Source organism: Gossypium hirsutum, chromosome D08, assembly GCF_007990345.1.
Source record: "Gossypium hirsutum isolate 1008001.06 chromosome D08, Gossypium_hirsutum_v2.1, whole genome shotgun sequence".
Classification (NCBI taxonomy): Eukaryota; Viridiplantae; Streptophyta; class Magnoliopsida; order Malvales; family Malvaceae; genus Gossypium; species Gossypium hirsutum.
The window spans coordinates 12152797-12173523 of NC_053444.1; the positions used below are offsets into that span (position 1 = coordinate 12152797).

The 20727-nt window shown below is 34.6% G+C and overlaps 2 protein-coding genes across 3 annotated transcripts; one reads left to right on the forward strand and one right to left on the reverse strand.

Annotated features, from left to right (window-relative positions):
- The first annotated feature begins 4643 nt into the window (after positions 1 to 4643).
- Positions 4644 to 5475, forward strand: LOC107907753 (uncharacterized). The gene is made up of 2 exons (XM_016835076.1): positions 4644 to 4774; positions 4869 to 5475. Exons 1-2 carry the CDS (start codon positions 4644 to 4646, stop codon positions 5473 to 5475), a joined length of 738 nt encoding a protein of 245 aa, XP_016690565.1.
- A 3242-nt stretch (positions 5476 to 8717) lies between these two features.
- On the reverse strand, positions 8718 to 12643 carry LOC107913306 (BTB/POZ domain-containing protein At1g03010). Of its 2 annotated transcripts, none has more exons than XM_016841853.2 (4): positions 12265 to 12643; positions 11184 to 11250; positions 9636 to 10853; positions 8718 to 9528 (listed from the first exon to the last, which is right to left on the reverse strand). In XM_016841853.2, the coding sequence occupies exons 1-4, from the start codon at positions 12354 to 12356 to the stop codon at positions 8989 to 8991; spliced, it is 1917 nt and encodes a 638-aa protein (XP_016697342.1). In that variant the 5' UTR covers positions 12357 to 12643; the 3' UTR covers positions 8718 to 8988. The 2 variants fall into 2 exon arrangements, with proteins under 2 accessions (XP_016697342.1, XP_016697351.1); XM_016841862.2 differs by lacking the exon at positions 12265 to 12643 and adding an exon at positions 11351 to 12236.
- Between the last annotated feature and the right edge of the window lie 8084 nt (positions 12644 to 20727).

The window sequence follows — 20727 nt, forward strand, 5'->3', positions numbered from 1 at the left end:
ATTATTATTTTAATTTTTTCAGGACTATATTAAGGCTGTATTAAAATTTCGTTAAGAAAATTTTGATGTTTAAATGGTTAATTAAGTGAAAGGACTAAATCATAAAAAGTGTAAAAGTTTAGTTCTAGTTGTTAAAAGGGTCCAATAGCTATGAAATCTTAAACTAAGGGACTTGAATGGCAATTAGACAATTTGATGAATTAGTGGATAGTTATGGATATGGTTTTGATGAAATTATGATAAATTTTAAAAGTTGAAATGATAAATGGGTAAATAAAGCTAAAATAACTTAAGAAAATATGTTGATCTTCTTCATTTTTACACTAAACCACTGAAAATCACCACTAAAGGATAGGGTTAGGTTCGTCCAATCTTCTTTTGGTGCATGTAATTGTATTCCAGCCTTGCTTTTAATGATTTTTATGTTTTTGAGTTTGTTTTAGCTTAATCTAACTAGCTTGAGGGCTAATTTGAAAAACTATTAAAGGTTAAGGGTTATATCATGAATTTTTTTAATGATTTTTATGATAATTGATAGATTATGAATCTTTTTTGAAAAGTAAACAAGTTTTGTTAAGTGATTTTTGATGAATTTTGGAAGTAGGGACTAATTTGTTAAAGGTATAAATTCTAGGGTTTTATTGTAAATGATGGTAAACATGGGATTTTTTCAAGGTCCCTTGCATCTTTGATTAACATGGATTTAGATTAAAATGGTTAGATTTTAAGTTATAAGCTCAAGGACTAAATTGTGAAAAGTTAAAATGCTAGGGCAAATTGTTAATTTTTCATAAATATGAAATGTGGATTAAATTGAATACTAGAAGTATTTAATTGATTGAAATTACCTATTTAGTTCAAGATAAACCACGTTTGGACTTAGACCTAAGAAAAGCTAAAGCTTCAGGTTAGTCAATCTAACTTCTACGCCTAGTTATCGAGGTAAGTTTGTATGAACAGTAATTATGTTAATGTTATTTAATTTGAATGTTTGGTATGTTATTTTTAATGTAAATGGATCGATATATAAACATATCAATGCTATGATGAATTGACAGATATCGAGTCCCAGTTGAACCTTAAGAATTCTTAAGATACAAATGACATGTCATTAGGGATTTCATGTTTCGGGTGCTGGTCTTGCATGTCCTACTGATGGTTGAGGTCTTGCATTTGTTTTGGATTCTCCACAGCTCGTGTGAGCAACATCGTGTAGCTTATATTTCGACCCACAGCTCGTGTGAGCAAGCCCATTTCACAGCTCGTGTGAGCAATGATGTAAAGGAAAGGTTACGGTTATATGTAAAGGCACACTTTGTGTGAGCTTTCCCGAGAATTTGATGTAATTCTAAGTGGTTCAATGTGAAAGAAAAGGGAACGTAATGGTAAGTATGTAAATGGAATGAATCATAATTTAATGAAAGGATTGACGAACTAAATGATGTTGTATACACATGGAAAATTACATATTTTATGAATGATTTCATCTATGGTATGGATGAACATACTAACTTATAAGTTGGTGATGTTGTATAGGCTTACACTAAGCTTATGGCATTGGTATTGGTTTGTACTTATTCTATGAATTGTATTATAGAAATGGTAAGTTATGTTTTAAGTTTATACGAGCTTACTAAGCATTCATTGCTTACATAGTTGTTTTTCTTATGTTTTATATATTATCGAAAGCTCAATTTGGTTGGAAGCTCGTTGGAGACCTATCACATTATCCAGCAGTCAATTTGGTAGTTTTTGAGCATTTTGGCCAATGTTTATAATGGCATGTATAGGGTGATTTGTAATGATATTTTGATGAATGTGTTGTTGGTGCTTTAGCATGTATAAACTTTTAGAAGTTATGTTGGTTTGGTACAATTTGATGCCTTGCCAAATTATGCCACTTTGGTTACCTTGTTATACAAGTTTATAAGGTCTTTTATGGTATGTTTGGAATGGTTTGAGAATGGTCAATATGTGATATGTTTTGGTAAGTAATTGAATAAGTTATAATGCTTGAAATAAGAAAATGTTAACTTGTTTTGGCATGTTATGTCTTGGTATATTTGTGGTGCCTGTGAATGACATATTGGTTTGGTAATTTAAAATACTTGAAATGATATATTTATGCAAGTTTGGATGATGTTCGGGTCCCTTGAAAGTGTGCACAAATGAGTTGAATGGTTAGGCATAGTTTGGTTATGAAATGACTTGATTTTAGGTAAAATTTGGGTTCACATGGCCTGAGACACAGGCGTCTGACTCAGTCGTGTGAGGCACATGAACTGGCAACACGGCCATGTGTCATCTGAGGATTGCTTAGGGTTCCAGTTAGTGAGTTACACAGCCTAGCACACTGCCTAACACAAGGGCGTGTGGGCCTACTCAGAGAGTTACACGGCCTGGCACACGGGTGTGTGACACAACCGTGTGACCCTAATCAGAGAGTTACACGGGTGAGGACACAGGCTGGGACAAGGCCGTTTGTCCCTAGTTTGAAAGTTACACGGCCTAGAGTGATTCCACACAGCTTGGCCACACGGCCGTGTGACTCTTGCTTCCAATTTTTGTGATTTTTTCCTAAACTTCTTGTTTTGTTTCAAATTAGTTCCGAATTGCTCCTACGCTATTTTTAGGGCCTTGAGGGCTCGATTTAGGGGCAGTATGCATGTAAATGGATGGATTATGATATATTTAAATTATTGAATGATGTGATTTTTAAATGTTTCTGATTGTACGGAAATACTCCATAACCCTAATCTGGCAACGGAGATGGGTTGGGGGTGTTACAGAGAATGTTGAAACCTATTAATTTTTTTTCTTTTTTTAATCCCAAAATAACTGTATTTTTTAAGTGTATTTGAAAAAATACATACCGGTGTTGCTGAACACAAAGTTGGCACCAAAATTTTTTTTTATAAACTGGGTAATCATCGGGTAATCATTAGGGAACAATGGAGGGTGGTGCCAGCGGTGAGATGACCAACACCAACATGCATTATAAAAAACAGATCATTTTATAAGATTTTACATCTAGATTATTTTCGTAAATAATCAATTTATTTGATTCAGTTATGAAAAAAAAGTCTCATCATCATTATCTTTTCCCTGGACCTATTTATTATATAGGAGAAAGCAATAGGCCCCATCTTATTGACCTAGCTCTTCTAAGGCCTGGTAGATTTGACAAACTGCTATATTTGACAGGGAGCGGTCATATCTTTGAACCTTCTCTTCCGTTCATGCTTGTATGCTCTTCCAATTTTTTAATTTGATTCATTTCCTTTTATATGGTTAATTTCATTCTTGGTCCATAGTTCTTAAAGCACTTACCAGAAAGTTTAGACTTGGAAGATATATCCCACTAGCCAATTGCAAAGAGATGCCCATCAAACTTTACTGGTGCAGATATGTATGCCTTATGTGCAGATGCTTGGTTTCATGCTGCAAAGCGTAAGGTGAGTAAAAAACCAGCTTTTTTCACTGCAGAATCACTTTGAAGGTTTCATATCTTCAACCTCAAGGCAATATACCTTGATAAATTTTGCCACGTATTAGGTGCTACAAGCACAGCCAAGAGAATTGTTCTCTTCATTGCTTATACCTATTCTTTTTGTGTAGGTGTTAAGTTCAGATTCATCTTTCACAGGTCAAGCTGACTCCATTGTTGTAGAATATGATGATTTTGTGAAGGTTTTGAGTTCATACTAAGTCTAATAAATATAACTTTTTTTTAACATGGACTGCAATGCAACAGAAGGCCATGAAGCAGACCAGCAGCTACAGCAGACCAGCATTCGAGCAGGACCAGAAGCAGCTTGGTTCTTTTGTTTACTTTTGTTTATTTTGTAATGCTATCAAAGCTTGGATGTAACTAGACCTTAGAGTTGTTAGGATTTGAATTTGATAGATGTAATGGCTGAATTATTCAGCTCTTGAATTTGTATTATTTTGTATTTCAAGTTGCTAAAACTGATGGGAGCAGTTACAAGTTTAGGTAACTGTCATACTAATTTTGTAACACTTTATATTTCAAATGAAATGGAAAGTAAATGTAATCCATTTGGTTACAAGTTTTTGCTCTCAAGTTTTCTGTTTTGCTTTTCTTTTCTACTTGCTGTTTGAGAGCTTATGCTCTTTATGCTTCACTTCTGTGTTTGCTGCTGTATTTGTTCCAACAAATGGTAATCAGAGCCTCCTATCTTTGAGGACCTCTGTTGTTTAAGTTCTAGTTTTCAAAACCAACTTAGAATTGTGTTTGCAAAATCAGTTTCAGTAGCATGAGTTTTGCTCCTCCTCTACCACCAGTTTTTGCTGGAGACAACTACCACATTTAGGTAGTCAAGATGAAGACATATCTCAAAGCACTTGACCTCTGGAGTGACGTTGAAAGTGATGTTGACCTACCACCATTAAGAGCAAATCCTACCATTGCTCAGATCAGACAACATGGTGAGGAACGAGCCAAGAAGCACAAAGCTATGGCCTGTCAGCAGAATGGTGTGTCTGATGTTATCTTCACTCGCATTATGGCCTGTGACTCTCCTAAACAGGCATGGGACAGGCTGAAAGAGGAGTTTATGGGATCAGACAAGACCAGGCAGTAACAAGTCATCAACCTGAGAAGGGAGTTTGAAAATTTAAAGATGAAGGAGTCAAAAACTATTAAACAGTATTCTGATAGAATTATGGCAACTGTCAACAACAAAAGACTCCTAGGAATGGATTTTAGTGATAGTAGAGTAGTTGAGAAGGTGATTACCACTCTTCCAAAGAGGTTTGAATCAAAAATTTCCTCACCGGAGGACTTGAGGGACCTTACAACCATTTCCTTGTCTGAATTGGTTAATTCTCTCTATGCACTCGAGCAGAGGAGGGCTAGCAGACAGGAGGAGAACCCTAAAGGAGCTTTTCAAGCAAGAGCTAGAGAAGGTTCTAGCTCAAATCAGAGAGCTAAGAAACCTTGGTTTGAAAGAAGGGACAAAGCAAAGAAAAAAGCTAACAAAAAAGCAGGCAGAAGGAGGTTTCCACCATGCATTCACTGCAAGAAGACCAATCACCTGGAGAAATTTTGCTAGACCAGGCCAGACATACAGTGCAAAAGCTGTAAGCAATATGGTCATCATGAGAATATTTGTAGAAATCATGAGAAGGTACAAGCTCAGCCAGTACAAGCCAAGACTGCTGAAGATATGTAAAGCTCAAGAGGAGCGTGTGTTCACTGCTTCATGTTTTGCAGCCAATCGCAAATGTAGTTGGCTTGTGGACAGTGATTGCTCACACCACATGGCTGCTGATGAGAGCTTGTTCAAGGATCTTGATAAGGGCTATGTCTCGAAAGTTAGGATAAGCAATGGCAACCTGATTGAAGTAAAGGGCAGAGGTAATGTTGTGATCAACACTAGATCAGGTAACAAAGTTATCTCAGATGTGCTCTATGTGCCTGAAATTGATCAGAACTTACTTAGTGTAGGATAGTTAGTCAAGAAAGGTTATTCTCTAGTTTTCAAGAATGATTCTTGTGTTATAATTGATGCTCATGGTAGGGAGATAGTCTTAGCACCTATGGCAGAAAAATGTTTCATGCTGGATGTAAGTCAGCTTGAGAAAAGTGCCTATACAAGCTCAGTTGATAATACTGATCTTTGGCACAAGAGGTTTGGCCATGTTAATCTCAAATCACTTGATTTGCTGCACAAAATGAGTATGACAGAGGACATGGTGAAGGTTAATGCAAGTGAATCAGTTTGTGAGGTGTGTAAGCTTGGTAAACAGGCTAGGTTGCCCTTTCCAGATAACCAGGCATGGAGGGCTCGAGACAGACTTGAGCTGGTGCACTCAGATGTCTGTGGACCAATGAAGACACCTTCATTGAATGGCAGTAAGTACTTTATATTGTTTATTGATGATCCAACCAGATTTTGCTGGGTTTACTTTATGAAACAGAAGTCAGATGTGTTTAAAATGTTTGCAAAGTTTAAGGCTTGGGTAGAAAATCAAGCAGGCTGCAAGATTAAGGCCTTAAGAACAAACAATGGTTCAGAATACTTGTCTGAAAGATTCTAGAAGCAATGTGAGCAGGCTGGAATCCATCATCAGCTGACCACAGTGTACATTCCTCAGCAAAATGGAGTGGGTGAGAGGAAAAACAGGACAGTGATGAATATGACCAGGTGTTTGTTGTTCCAAAGCAAGCTTCCAAGCATTTTTTGGGCTGAAGGTGTCAACACTTCAATATATTTGCTCAATAGGCTGCCAATACATGTTGTGAAGGACAAGACCCCTTTTGAAGCATGGTATGGTCTTAAACCTGTTGTCTCACACTTAAAATTGTTTGGCTACATATGTTATGTACTTGTACCAGCAGAAAGAAGAACCAAACTTGAGAAGAGGTCAATTGCTGGCATATTTGTTGGCTACAATAGCTGTAAGAAGGGATACAGAATATTTGATCCCTCGACCAAGAAGATTTTGATAAGTAGGGATGTTAAATTTGATGAAACAAGGTTTTGGAACTTTGATGGTTCAGATACAAGTCAGTTTGGAGAAGAGAAAGGTGATAGCAACCTGGAATTGGCAGAAAGTGAAGTCAGTAATGCCAGTGTTGATGATGCTCCTGTAAGAGGGACCAGGTCCATTGCTAATATCTACCAGAGATGCAATGTAGCCATTGGTGAACCCTCAAGCTATAAAGAGACAGCTAGAAGCAATAGTTGGAATAAAGCTATGGAGGCTGAAATCGATATGATCCACAAGAATGATACTTGGGATCTAGTGGACAGACCTGAACAGAAGAAGGTCATTGGTGCCAAGTGGGTTTACAAGGCCAAGTTCAATGCAGATGGCTCTCTGAATAAGCACAAGGCAAGGCTTGTGGTGAAAAGGTACATCCAACAGTTTGGCATTGATTTTGAGGAAACTTTTGCTCCAGTAGCAAGGCTGGACACTATAAAGTTATTGTTTGCCTTGGCTGCACAGAAACAGTGGAAAGTCCATCAGCTTGATGTCAAGTTAGCTTTCCTAAATGGCTTTCTTAAAAAGGAAATATATCTTGAACAGCCTGATGGATTTAAATTTCAAGGAAAGGAGGACAAGGTTTATAGGCTGAAGAAGGCATTTTACGGTTTGAAACAGGCTCCTCGAGCCTGGTATGACAGAATTGATAAGTATCTGTCTAAACTCAACTTTGAGAAAAGCTTGAGTGAACCAACTTTGTTTGTGAAGAAGTCTAAAGATGAGACACTGTTGATAGTGTCAATATATGTGGATGATTTGTTGGTGACTGGAAGCAAAGTTGAGCTGATTCAAGAGTTCAAGGAGAAGATGCAAGTCATGTTTGATATGACAGATTTGGGGATTATGAGTTATTTCCTTGGTATGGAAGTGAGTCAAATTGGTCAGGGCATTTTCATCAGTCAACATGCATTTGCTTTGAAAATACTCACTAAATTCCATATGGACAATTGTAAACCAGTAAGTACACCTTTGGTCATAGGACAGAAGTTGAGCAGCTTTGGAAATGAAGAAAAAGTGGATGAAAGGGAGTATAGGAGTTTAGTTGGATGTTTGCTTTACTTAACAGCAACTAGGCCTGATCTTATGCATTCAGTCAGTTTGCTATCTCATTTCATGCATAGTTGCAACACATAACATTTAAAGGCAGCAAAGAGAATCCTCAGGTATGTCAAAGGAACCTTGAAGTTTGGAGTGATGTTCAAGTCAGGGAGTAAGCTAAAATTGACTGGCTACTCAGACAGTGACTGGGGAGGTTCAATTGATGATATGAGGAGTACCTCGGTCTATCTTTTTACACTTGGTTTAGGAGCTTTCTGTTGGATCTCTAAAAAGAAACAAACAGTTGCTCAATCAACTGCTAAGGCAGAGTACATAGCAGCAGCTGGAGCAATAAGTCAGGCTATTTGGCTTAGAAAATTGTTGAGTGATTTGAATGAGGAACAATTTGAGCCTACTAAGATTATGGTTGATAATTAGTCAGCAATAGCTATCTCCAAGAATGCTGTTTTTCATGGTAAAACAAAATATTTTAAACTCAAATTCTATTTTGTTCAAGAGGCAGTGCAATCAAAGGATGTAAGTCTTGCACATTGTAGCTCACAAGACCAATTGGCTGATATTTTGACAAAGCCTCTTGGTACTATGAAGTTTGAATTTCTTAGAGAATCAATTGGTGTTTGTTGCCTACAATCCAAGGAGGAGTGTTGAACATGGACTGCAATGCAACAGAAGGCCATGAAACAGACCAGCAGCTACAGCAGACCAGCATTCGAGCAGGACCAGAAGCAGCTTGGTTCTTTTGTTTACTTTTGTTTATTTTGTAATGCTATCAAAGCTTGAATGTAACTAGACGAGTTGTTAGGATTTGAATTTGATAGATGTAATGGTTGAATCATTCAGCTCTTGAATTTGTATTATTTTGTATTGCAAGTTGCTAAAACTGATAGGAGCAGTTACATGTTTAGGTAACTGTCATACTAATTTTGTAGCACTTTATATTTCAAATGAAATGGAAAGTAAATGTAATCCATTCGGTTACAAGTTTTTGCTCTCAAGTTTTCTGTTTTGCTTTTCTTTTCTGCTTGCTGTTTGAGAGCTTATGCTCTTTGTGCTTCACTTCTGTGTTTGCTGCTGTATTTGTTCCAACACTTTTATATGAACCGTTAAAATTAATGAATTGATGTTGATAATGTTAGAAGAAGTGATGGTTTACAAGTTTGTTTGTCTGCTTCTTCATTCATATACATATTCTCTATCATACATGTCACATTTTTACGATGCATGTTTTGCCTGAGTATGCCTGGCCTTATCCTCAAGGCAATGATCTCACTAGACAAAGCAACCCCAAAATCCAACATTCAACAAAGAAATGAAGAGAAAGGGGAAAAGCTATTATCTCAACCTGCCATTAGACCACAAATTTCACACTAGATATAGTTACTATACACTCTCAGTTATGCACACCTTTTACAACAGTCATGATACCGAGTAATGCCTTCTCCTTTGAAACAAAAATCGAGATTCTGAATTTGCTTTACCCCCTATAGGCTTAAGATTGTTGATCCTGAACAAGGAGTTGAGCTTGCTTAACTTCTTGGTGAATGATTTGAATAACTTGTTAGCAGGATGGGACCTGACCAACTCTTGTTTCATGGACACGTGATCTTTTTCTAGGTCGGTTAGCCTCATTCTCATTCTTGCAACTTCAAGTTTCAGCTCTCGGTTCTCTCTTCTCACCGATGCATAGTTGTCTCTGGGTGAGATGGCTCCACTTGCTGCACCGCTGCTTGATCGTTGAGGGAACTGACCATTGATTGCACCGAAAAAGAGCTGATTGTGGCCTCCATTCATTGCATTCCGAAGCCTAATTTGCTCGAAATATAGGACTTGGACAGCCATTTGCACCGGTGACCTTTCATTCTGCGCTGCATGGCTACAGGCTTCTTGAGATAGTTTCTGACAGTCTATTGTTTTGCATAGTCTGTAGCGTTCAGAATCCTTTATGTTCGGGTGAACCTGAAAAAAGAAGCAGAAAATGGTTCTAAGAGCCACGCAACAAAATATGAAATACTGAAAGATAATTAGCTATTCAACTACTTGGTTCTTTCGTGTGAGATCCTCACTTTGAGGAAGATATCAACAGATCTGTATAGTGCATCGCTAACGATGCGAGCATGGTCTGGAAGTAGTTCTGCTAATGCTATGAATTTTGATGGCGACAAGTTTGTGTCTAGTGCAACTTCAGCAAGGTACGAGTCCAGCAACTTGGACACTTTAAGGATTGAACTTTGTTTGGGAGATCCCGGACTGTCAAAATCATATGCCATTTCACTTTCATCTCTCAAGCGATTATCCTCATCATCATCATCATCATCATCATCATCATCATCATCCAAGTTCAAAAAGATGGAGAAGATCCTCAGAATTGACTCTGTATCATACATGGCTGTATGATTGTTTCCATGTGAATTGGCTGGTATTAGTATATCTTCAAGAATGGCCTGGTCCAGTTGCAGACCTGTCCGCCTCTCTAAATCTGATCTGCAAGATGTTGATACTGACGAGGATATTGCGGTTTTCAGTAAACTGGAGAGAAATGCCATGGGAACTGGACTTTTCCTTGATTGAGTTGGCAGTAAGCTAACTATGGCTTCGACGATTACCCTTTGTTTCTTTTGCAGCTCCAATTCCAAAAGGCTTCCCTTTACAAAGTGATGGTCCCTTACGATGAGACTTTGAAGAGAATTATGGGTGTAATTTATCAAAATTTTGCAGATCATATCTTGTCTTAGACCTTTCGACTTTATGGCCAATAAAACTCGTTGGAAGAAATCAATATTAAGGACTGCCAGAGACTTTCCCCACCAGTCAGATGGTGTCTCAGGTTCCATGTTTGGTATAGCCTTTGATGGGAAGTTGTGATCAAGTTTCAATAAGCCAGAAGTAAGCTGCTCTTTGCATGCATTATTTGCAATTGCGTTGATAAGCCGGTTAACCAGGTTTATCTCTTCGGATATAGGCAAGAGGCTCTCACAACGGTGAAGAACTGCTATGGTGCTCGATATGTTCGGGACAACCATGTCCTTTAGATAAGCTTCTGTACGAGCTTCAAGGTTATTCTCAGCAAACTCTTCGGCCATTTCCAGGTAATGTGATATACATCTTAGCATTGCAACGTTTGATAATGTAATCTCAACATTTATTCCATAGCAGAACTTAGCTGCTAGCTCAAATGCCTCCGGTCCACCCGGAGCAGAAGAGAGATTTATGCGTGAAATTTTAGTGTCCTTGGCGTCAATCAACAGCTTCCTGATTCTTCCACTCCGAGAAACTAGAGGAAACTGAAAAACAAAAATTGCAACCACATGACTAAAGTATTCCAATGGTGCAACCAATTTTCTTTGGGGTATTACCAGAAAACATAAAACGGTAGATTGTGTTCATACTTCGTAGTTCCATTTTCAGTATTGCAACTATAGGTTACAGCAATAGTTTTTAAGTATAGATAGTTAAATATTGTTGATCTCGAAGAGTCTCAGCATTTACACATGTGCTGAAATGCAATCTTATAAGTATAAAAACACAAGCTTGTTTACACAAGGACAATAGTTTCTATATACAATAACGAGGCACCATGATAATGAAATGTCAAAAGTAGATTATCAGTTTACCTTGTGAAGTGCAAAGCTTGATGTTCCAACCTCAATCTTTAGATCACTGGAAACATCAGAAATAGGCCTGCAAAGATTGATAACTAGGTTAAATGTTTCTGGATAAAGTCATAAACATTAAAAGAACAAGGAAATTAAATGAAAAATATAGATGAATTCATTTCTACATGTTTGGTAGTGCCATTAATTGAGATATCATATTTTTTGTTTTGCCAAAGACCTGCACTCCCATGCTTGAACCCATAATTCAATCACGCTGGTTCAGACAGTTTTATTTTTATTGTTGGTTTCATTTTAGAACATCTCAAGATATGGACAAAGTTTTATCTTGATTCCACTGGTTTGACATGGAGGGCCCAGATGGGAAAAAACAGAAAACTCAATAATTATAGCATGAGTGGTGTTTGCTCAAACAGAAGAGTAAGCAATAAGATCTGAATTAGACAGTGCTGATAGTACGGGTTTTGGGTTGGAAATAAAAAACAATAAAAATGTTTTACTCTCTTGGGTTGCCTAGATTAATATGATGGGATCCAATCCATTTGGAGTGGCCCCTTGGATTTATTGATTTGCTGTTTGTATTTTTGTTGCATTCATCAGTGAGGGACAGGAAGGGTTTGTCAGGCTCAAATTAACTGTCGTACGACTTTCTGGTACATGTTTGAAAGCCTCTAGACGGTGGATTTAAAACAAGAAAATTATTGATAGGCAGCTTATGGGAATTTAGCAGTTCATATATATATTTTGTTGATTGAATGGAACAACTTGTAAGGTCAAGATCACAGCTCGGAAATGAGTTAAACCGTCACACTCTGACACCGACTATATCACAGGCTTATCAGCAAGTGGTGCTGTCTATTGGAGGGGCCTTAGACGAGGCTGGTAAGAGACTGAAACCCCCTATGAATTGAAAATGAATGGGGAATCTATCAAAATTGCTTGATATTCGAGAACTATGATATGCATTGTCTCACAATAAATTAAACTATGATATGTATGTATGAAAGTAACCTTAAAACTACCCTGCAAAACAAGGTTTCTGCCATGGAAACAAGAGCAAAAAAATAACATTGTACCATACCATTCAGTAGCATGCCTTATACTAGAACTTGGACGAAAAGATCTCATCCCAGATATACTTGGTTTCAGTTCAGCAACAGTGACAACACCCATCTTCAAAAATAAAAAAATAAAAAAAACCAGTAAAATTCAGATTTCAGCCTCAATGCTCCCTCTGAAAGCTCTGAACCAGCAGTCCCTCACCAAAGAAGTTTTTTTTCTTTCAGTCCAATAGTTTCATGGTTTTCTGCAGCTGACAGCTTGTTTATGGAACACTAATGATGAGTGATCTCTCTCTTTCTTTCTCTTAATGATCTTCTATTGTGGAAAAGAGAAAGGGTGGAGTGAGGTAAAAGTAACATGAACTCATGCAAGATTAAAGGGGAATGATGACTTTGAAATATACTTTTTTAATGAGTGTATATAATATGCCTAATCTAAAGCCAAGAACGTGTTGGTCTGTTGCTTCAACTTTTCGGTGAAAGGTAGTGAGAGTGTCTTTGTTTTTTTACATGCGTTGAACTTTAAATCTATCATATATGAACTCGTACTTTCTTTTTGAAATGATTTTCGTTTATGAAGGAAAGATATCTCAGGATTCCTAAGAGCTGCAGTGGTGTTTTAGGATGTAATTACGTGTAATGAAAGGGTAAAAGTATGATAGATATTGTTGGACGTGGTTGACAAAATAATTAAACAGCAGCTAACATATTATGTATATCTAATGTTGACCTACAGAACTATTTTTTAAAGGTGAGAATAGAGTAAAGTAATTTTTTTTTTACTTTGAGAAGGTTTTCAAATATATGATTTCAAATTTATGTACTCTAGCATTAAATTAATTATACAGTAATAATATTTTAATTTGACTATTTAATTTTTAAATTTAACTCGAACAATTTCACTCTATCCAACTCGAATTGAATTTTATTTTACTCGACTAAAAATATTCAAATCAAATTAAAATAATAAAATAAAATTTATTAACTCAATTAACTTAAAAATCTTTTATAAAGGGCTTTTACCGAAATGAAAGCTACCTACTAAGAAAAGATTAGCATGTGTAAAGTCTCATAAAGTAGGAAATTAAGAAGATTTTCGTGTTGTATAATTAGTACAGCTCTCTCCTCTGTCCATAGTACATCACTCAAGAACTTGCTTTAAATTTTGCAGAGAATATACATATATAAATATAGCCTATTTTCAGTCCTATAGCTAAGATGCCTAGCTTTCAATTATGGACATTTCTCTGCCACAATTTCTAGGACGATACCTCAGCAGCCATACTTTTCTGAATTTCTTCAAAATGAAATTTGAAGTCTATGTCATTCATTCCTTCCCTCTGTCTTACACAAATTTTAGTGCAAATATTTGTTGGTTTTGGACAAACATCCTTTTTTGGAGAGGATGCCACCGATTAAATATGACAAATTTAAACCCCATTTGAAAGCACAAAAACAAATGGGGCAAATGCAACCATTCTAGCTACAAAAATATCCATCTAGAAGTGTGAATAATTTTTGCTTTATTGTGTCAAGCTCCACTTTACCTAATCACCCATACATACATAAATTTATTGGGTATTTTGAGTGTGTTATATATTTATCTACTCTTTGGAATGGCAGACTGTTGGATTAATAATGACCTAAGATTGCTTTTGATCAAGTGGTAATAATGATCCCATCAACTCATACCTTTATGTGCATGGCCTATTAATAGTGAGTGGTTAGCATTTGATCAAATGCTAAAGTGATTTGATCATTTTGCCTTTTTTTCTTTCTTGGTTAGGCCATTATGCCTTCCCTCCTCTCTGTTTTTCCATGAGAGTTTTCAGAATTGAATAGTTTGCATTAAATTGCATATGTATGTCTCCTTGGATAAAATACATCACTTCTTAATTCCTTTTATTCATTACTTTTTGACGAAGTCTTAATTAAATTGTTTATGTATATACGGACCATGTGTTATGGCAATGAGCAGCCACATGAGAGAGCTTAAGATATTGGGTTTTTTGAACTCTGAATATTTTTGGTTGCATGAAGAACAAATTATTAGACTGTGGCACCTGAATAATTCATCATGAGAGTAGCATAATGTATGAAATATTGGTGTAGCCACTCGCAGTTTTGCCTTTTTGGCTTTGCCAAATATAAACAAACTTATTTTGGACCCTTCCAAAAAAAAAAGTGATTTATATCAGAAATCTCAGTTGCAAGTTCAGTTCATTTCTCAAATTAAAGTTTTCTTTATATTGTAACTCAGAATATTAGAATTAACTACAAAATACTACATATGTCTTTGTTTTTGTACAGACAAAGAAAATCAAAATTTGGGTTGAAAACTTTGTTTGTGGATCTGTTTCTAGTGGAAGTATAGACCAGACATTTGGTTACCTAAAAGTTAAAAGCCAAAAGGGTATCTTCTTTTGTCACAATTCATTTTTTTTCTACTTTTAAATGCAGTTGATGAAGAAAGCAACTTTTGAATCATTAGTGCAGGTGAGCAATGGTGGTGGCTACAATTATAGTGACACAAATATGTGAGCCCACTGTTTTGAAAGCACCCCCCATTCCCCCAAAGGCGCATAACTGCATATAATCCACTGTATGTGCTGCTATGATCATCACATTGCTGCAAATCAAGGATCGATGGCTGATCGTGTGGGTGTATATTCTTTAATTATGATCTTAATACAATCATTCTCCTTTTCCTAAATGAACCTGGTGCATTTATTGTTCTTTGTCATTAAAAGGGTGGCTTTCAAATCATTGAACTATTGCTTGTCTCTGTATTTTACAAGATAGCTTGTTCATCCTCCCTCGCTTTGTTGGAGCATAAATTCTGGGTAGTGCCAACATATAGAGTTATGTGTTATATCAGATTATAGACTAAAACTCAAAGCACACAAACTGTACAGTAGGCTGAGATTGTCGGTCAAAGAGAATCAGAATGAACCAATTCTCAGAAGCCTTGACCTTCAAAGAGGTGAAAGAAATCCCATGAACATTTGCATATATAATACAAACATTACAGTATTATTTATTTTTGGTTGAAGATGCTACTGTATGATTAGATGAAGTTTTAACTGTAGTGTTTGGTAACAAGCGAAACTTGGGGGGGACAGAGAGGACTTTGTTTATGAACTTTTAGCCGTAAGTCAAGCAAACCGGGAAACAACCTTTTTTTAATCTCGACAGTAAGAAACATCACTTTTGAACTTGTCTTTGGGAGACCAAAATTGTTACGCATGCTTAATTTTATAGAGTGATTTGATTTAGAGATGAATTATACAAAGAATTAATGAGTGCCCCCACTCTAGTGAATCCAGAGAACCAAAAACAGATGGAGTAAACTGGTTAATATCAATGACAAAAGAACCTATTTATGTATGATGTAATATGGTTGGCATATCGCTTTCTAGAAATGCCAAGCGGGTAGAAGCAAGAAAAAGTGAAAATATTTGGTGATCCCAAAGTAAATTCGCATATCAGCCCATGATTGTTAATGGTTGAGCTGTACTTGGGTAACATATTTCCAAGGTAAGTGGCTTGTTTTTCGCGAAATTTCAGATAGTTCTTCAATATTTACAAACAGATTTTCAAGGTAAAACTACTATTTAGGCGGTGGTGGTTGTTGGAAACTTTGAACTCTTTTATTCTATTTTTTTAATGGTTTATATTTTAATATTTTTAATAGTAAATTATAAAGGAATTTTTGTGGTGAATTAAAATATAATCATATCTAAGTGACCACCAAAAAAAAAGAGTATATTATCTTTATCTCTTATAAGAGATTTATTTTGATTTTTTTTAAATAATTAATTGGATATTTTTCGCTTTTAAAAGAGAATTTAAAACTTATCAAAATGTTGTTGGATGATCACTTGAAGATACCTATAACTTAATTCATTATTTTAGTTAACGACGATATCATAGTTGTTTTTCAAGGCTTATATGTCAAAACAGTCCTTAACAAATACAAAAAAAATCAATTAAACCCCTATATTAAATTCACACTCAATTGAGACATTGTTGTCAACTAAAATAATCAATTAAGTTCTTCCATTAATGGAATTTGTGGTTGACCACGTTAACCTTTAAAATAAATTGACAAACCAATCATATAGTAACATGCGGCAGCTTCTGGTTTAATCTAATATTTTCTCATACAAATGATTAAAATCATTTAAAAATCATTAAAAATGAATAAATATTAAGAATATTTAAAATATATATAATAATATTAATATAAACTTATAAATATTATAAAAAAATAAAAACTTATAAATATTATACAAATATAAAAATATAAAAAAAATTATAAAATTAATAAAACATATTTAAAATATTTTAAAATTTTATAAAATTTCTTAAAAACATAAAAAAATCATAAAAAATTATAAGAATATTTGAAATTTTATAAAAATTGATATAAATGTATAAAAATTATAAAAAAATCATAAAAACTTGAACTGGATCGGATCAGTTGCTTGGACCAATTAGACCAAAATCAACAAGAATACCAGTCCGAAAAAAACCATTAGATTGGTTGACTTGGGAATCGGATGGTTGAAGCAATTTTTTTATTTTTTAATATTTTTTAAATTTTAAATTTTTTATTTAATTGAACTTGACGAACCAATCGAACTAGTCAAACTGGAAAATCAATGGTCTAACAAGTTTGACCACCGATCCAATTTTGAAAACCTTTCTCAAAATATCTCATACTAAGATATGCTAATAGTTGGATAATTTCTTAGATTTTTTTATAATTTTTTATAATATTTATAACTTTTTTATAACTTGTTATAATTTTTATAAGTTTATATCAATTTTTAATTTTTAATAATTTTTATATTTTTTTATGTTAGCTCGAAAGATTAAATTGAAATCATCAATAGGGGTGAATTAGCTTTTAAGAAAATTTGTGGAAGCAACAAAAGAATGTGCAACAATGAACACAATAATTTATAGTGGCTCGCCCTAATTGCTTACTACATTACCTTAACTTTTCACAACTAAAGATTTTTCCAAATTCGCTAATTTGACAACCTTTGAGGACAATGTTTAACATTACAATCTCCCTTAAGATTTCTACCCAAAATCTTAATATTACAAACCTCTTAAGATTTCTACTCAAACCTTAAGACTCAATCCTCTTAAAAAAAATAACAAATAGAAAACTAACAAGCAATCCTTACAAGATTGATGTGTTTGCTAATTAAGCACAAATACAAAGAACAACACTTGAACTGAATGAATACAATGAAAGCTCATATGTGTTTATAAGAAGAAAATGAAAGAATTAAGCACTAAGGTTGTTTTGATTGATCTTTAAGCTTGATGATATCTCTTCTTTTTGTAGGACCTTTGGAACATGGCATTTATACCCTCTAATATATTTCTAACCGTTGGGGTTGTTGTGAAAGTTAATAGAGTCGTTGGAGATGAAAATACCAGATCGTTAAATTCACTTGCAACAAAAGGTATTGATACTTTTTCTACGAGTATGGATACTCTTAGTATTTAATGTCTGATTCAGTGACCATTGAAATTAGTTTGCAATGATACCAAAGACAATTTATCAATACCAGGTATTGATACTTTTTGTGTTTGTTTGAAAAAACATACAAACAGAATGCAAATTTGGTATAGATTTTAGAATGAGTATCAATATCTTGAAAACTATCGTTACTTGGCCAAAAAATATCGATACTTTTTTGCCTGGAGCAATACTGACTTGTTTAATTGTAATAGCCCAATTTTGGGCTTAGTCGGAACAGTGGTTTCGGGACCATAAATTTGACAAGGAAAAAATTTATTTTTATTATATTTTTATGGTCTACGATTTCATGGAATGATTTTGTGAAAATTTCGTTCGAAAATTTCGACGTTTGGGCACTCAATTTAGTAAAATGGACTAAATTAGACCGTTGGTTAACTTTTTGGACAAAAATGGACATGAAATAAGTGAAATAGGATATTTTTAAGTTGGGGGCATTTTGGTCATTTAGTAATTAAAAGAATTAAAAAGGCCAAAATAGCCAAAAATTTGTCCATCTTCAAGGCTTGGCCGAATTTCACAATGGGGGAGCCATAGTTAGGGTTTTCAAGCTTCCAAGCTCCATAGTAAGTGATTCCAGGCCCCGTTTTTAATGTTCTTTACGTTTTTAGAGTCCCGGTAACTTGATTTAGCTTATTCTAACTGTAATTTAACCTAGGGTTTATATTTGAAAAAATACCCATAGGTGAAATGTGTTTATTTTGATGTTTTATGTTAAAATATGAAGCTTGAAATTATGTTAAACAACTTTTGCTAAGAGATTTTAAGTGAAAACGAGTAAAACGACATAATCGGTAAAAATACCTAATGTTCATAAGTAAGTGTTAGAGTGGGAATTCAATGTTTCCATAGAAGGGAAAAATGTTCAGCATGTCATAATACATAAGAATAAGGGATGATGTTTAATTTACAAGCTTTGGGGCAAAAGTGTAAATATGCAAAAGTTTAAGGGCAAAATTGTAATTTTGAAAAAGTTTGAGTCAATGGCTGTTTTGATAAATGTGAGTATTAAATAAGTCAAATGTGTTATTATAGATCAAGAAAGAAGTGGAATCGACCTTGATCGGAGAAAAGAAAAGATTAAAGACTAAATTGCTAAATTTTTATATTGTTGCACCAAAGTAAGTTACGTGTAACTAATAGCAATATATTTTTATAAATTGTGAATTATATTTGATATGTAAATTAATGTTGAATGCGGAAGGAAAATTGTTCATGAATTATTTAAGTGATAAAGTGTTTAAAATAAAGTGTTAAGTGTAAATTTCGGGTTGAACTTCGGAATAGAAGTGGATACAAGTGGCATGTCACTAGAGACCAGTGTTACAGTGTTACAGTGAGTCCCGGGTGCTGGGTGATCTAGCATGTGTTGCAGATACCTGACAGCTTGTGTGAGCAGGCCTGTGGACATTTCCAATGTTATTGATCAGTGGTAGCTTCGGCTACATTTCAATGGTAGCTACGGCTACATATCAGTGGTAGCTTTGGCTACATTTCAGTGGTAGCTATGGCTACGTATCAGTGGTAGCTTTAGCTACATATCAGTATGGCACTTATGTGCTAATTCTCTACATATCCGTGTATATTCCGAGTGTTCAACGGGAAATTGACTAAGTGAAAATACATGAGATCATGTAACGATTAAGTGTAATTGAATGATGAATATATGTGTAGAATTGAATTGAATAGTGATCGAAAGTGAAAAAGTGAAATTATGAAATAGTAGAATTAGCAACAAAATAGTTTTGGACAGAAACAGTTGTGTGACTTTGAAAAATCACCATAAATGGTGGAAATCGAATTAGAGAGTGAATAAGATATGAAATAAAATATTAATGAGTCTATTTTTACATAAAATAAACATAGCAAGCAAAAGACTTATATATTTTGAGATATTTTAAGTTTAATGAGACAGGGTCAGAATGAGTTTCCCCTGTTCTGACTTTGGAAAATTGTTAAAAATTGTACAAAAATAATTACGGGCTAAACTTTATATGTTTAGAACCCTGAATGAGTATATTTTCAATTAAAATAAACTTAAGTACCATCCGAATTCTGTAAAGTGAGATCATTAATTTTTAGTGAAGAGATGTTAGAACTGTCGAGCAGTGAAACAAGGGAAACTTTAAAGAATAAACTGTACTTAATGGCTAAACCAAAAATTCTTAAAATTTTATGGTAAGAAGATATGTAAATCTAGTTTCAGGGAAAATTAACGGATCTTAATTTGGAGCTTTGTAGCTCTGGATAAAAATAATTTAGTGACTCTGACTCGGATAGAAAGCTTTGAATATACATGTGAGTGACTAGTAAAATTATAGAAAATGTTATTTATAAGAGTGTTATGTACATTAAGGATGTGCAATGGAGAGGAGGAGGAGGAAAAATAAAATATATGAATAATTTGTATATAAATTGGTCATAGGCCGATTATATTTGATAAACGTTGAATTAGAAATGACATAATGTTTCATTTCAATTAGTTATTATGAATTGAATTGTAAATTCATATGGATGAAACCAAACAATTATTATGGATTGAATTGTAAATTCATATGGATGAAACCAAACAATTATTTGTTAGTATTATGCATGACATAATGTATTATTCTATATATATATTCATGGTTGAATTATGATTGTTGAGAAATATAGATAAATTGGAAAGAAAGTTCAAATTGAGTAGAACGCAGGGTTGAGTACTTTCGTTCAGTGATAAAGACAAATTGACGGAAAATACCATGGATGGACCATGGCAATAAGGGATATGTAATTTCGTGTAAGACCATAGCTAGGCTATGGCATCGGTATATGTTATGTGATTACGTGTAAGACCATAGTTGGACTATGGCATCGAGAAAATAAAGTACTCAATTCCATAATTTGAAAAAGTTGAAAAAGTTGGTAAGTGTTACATGGACTC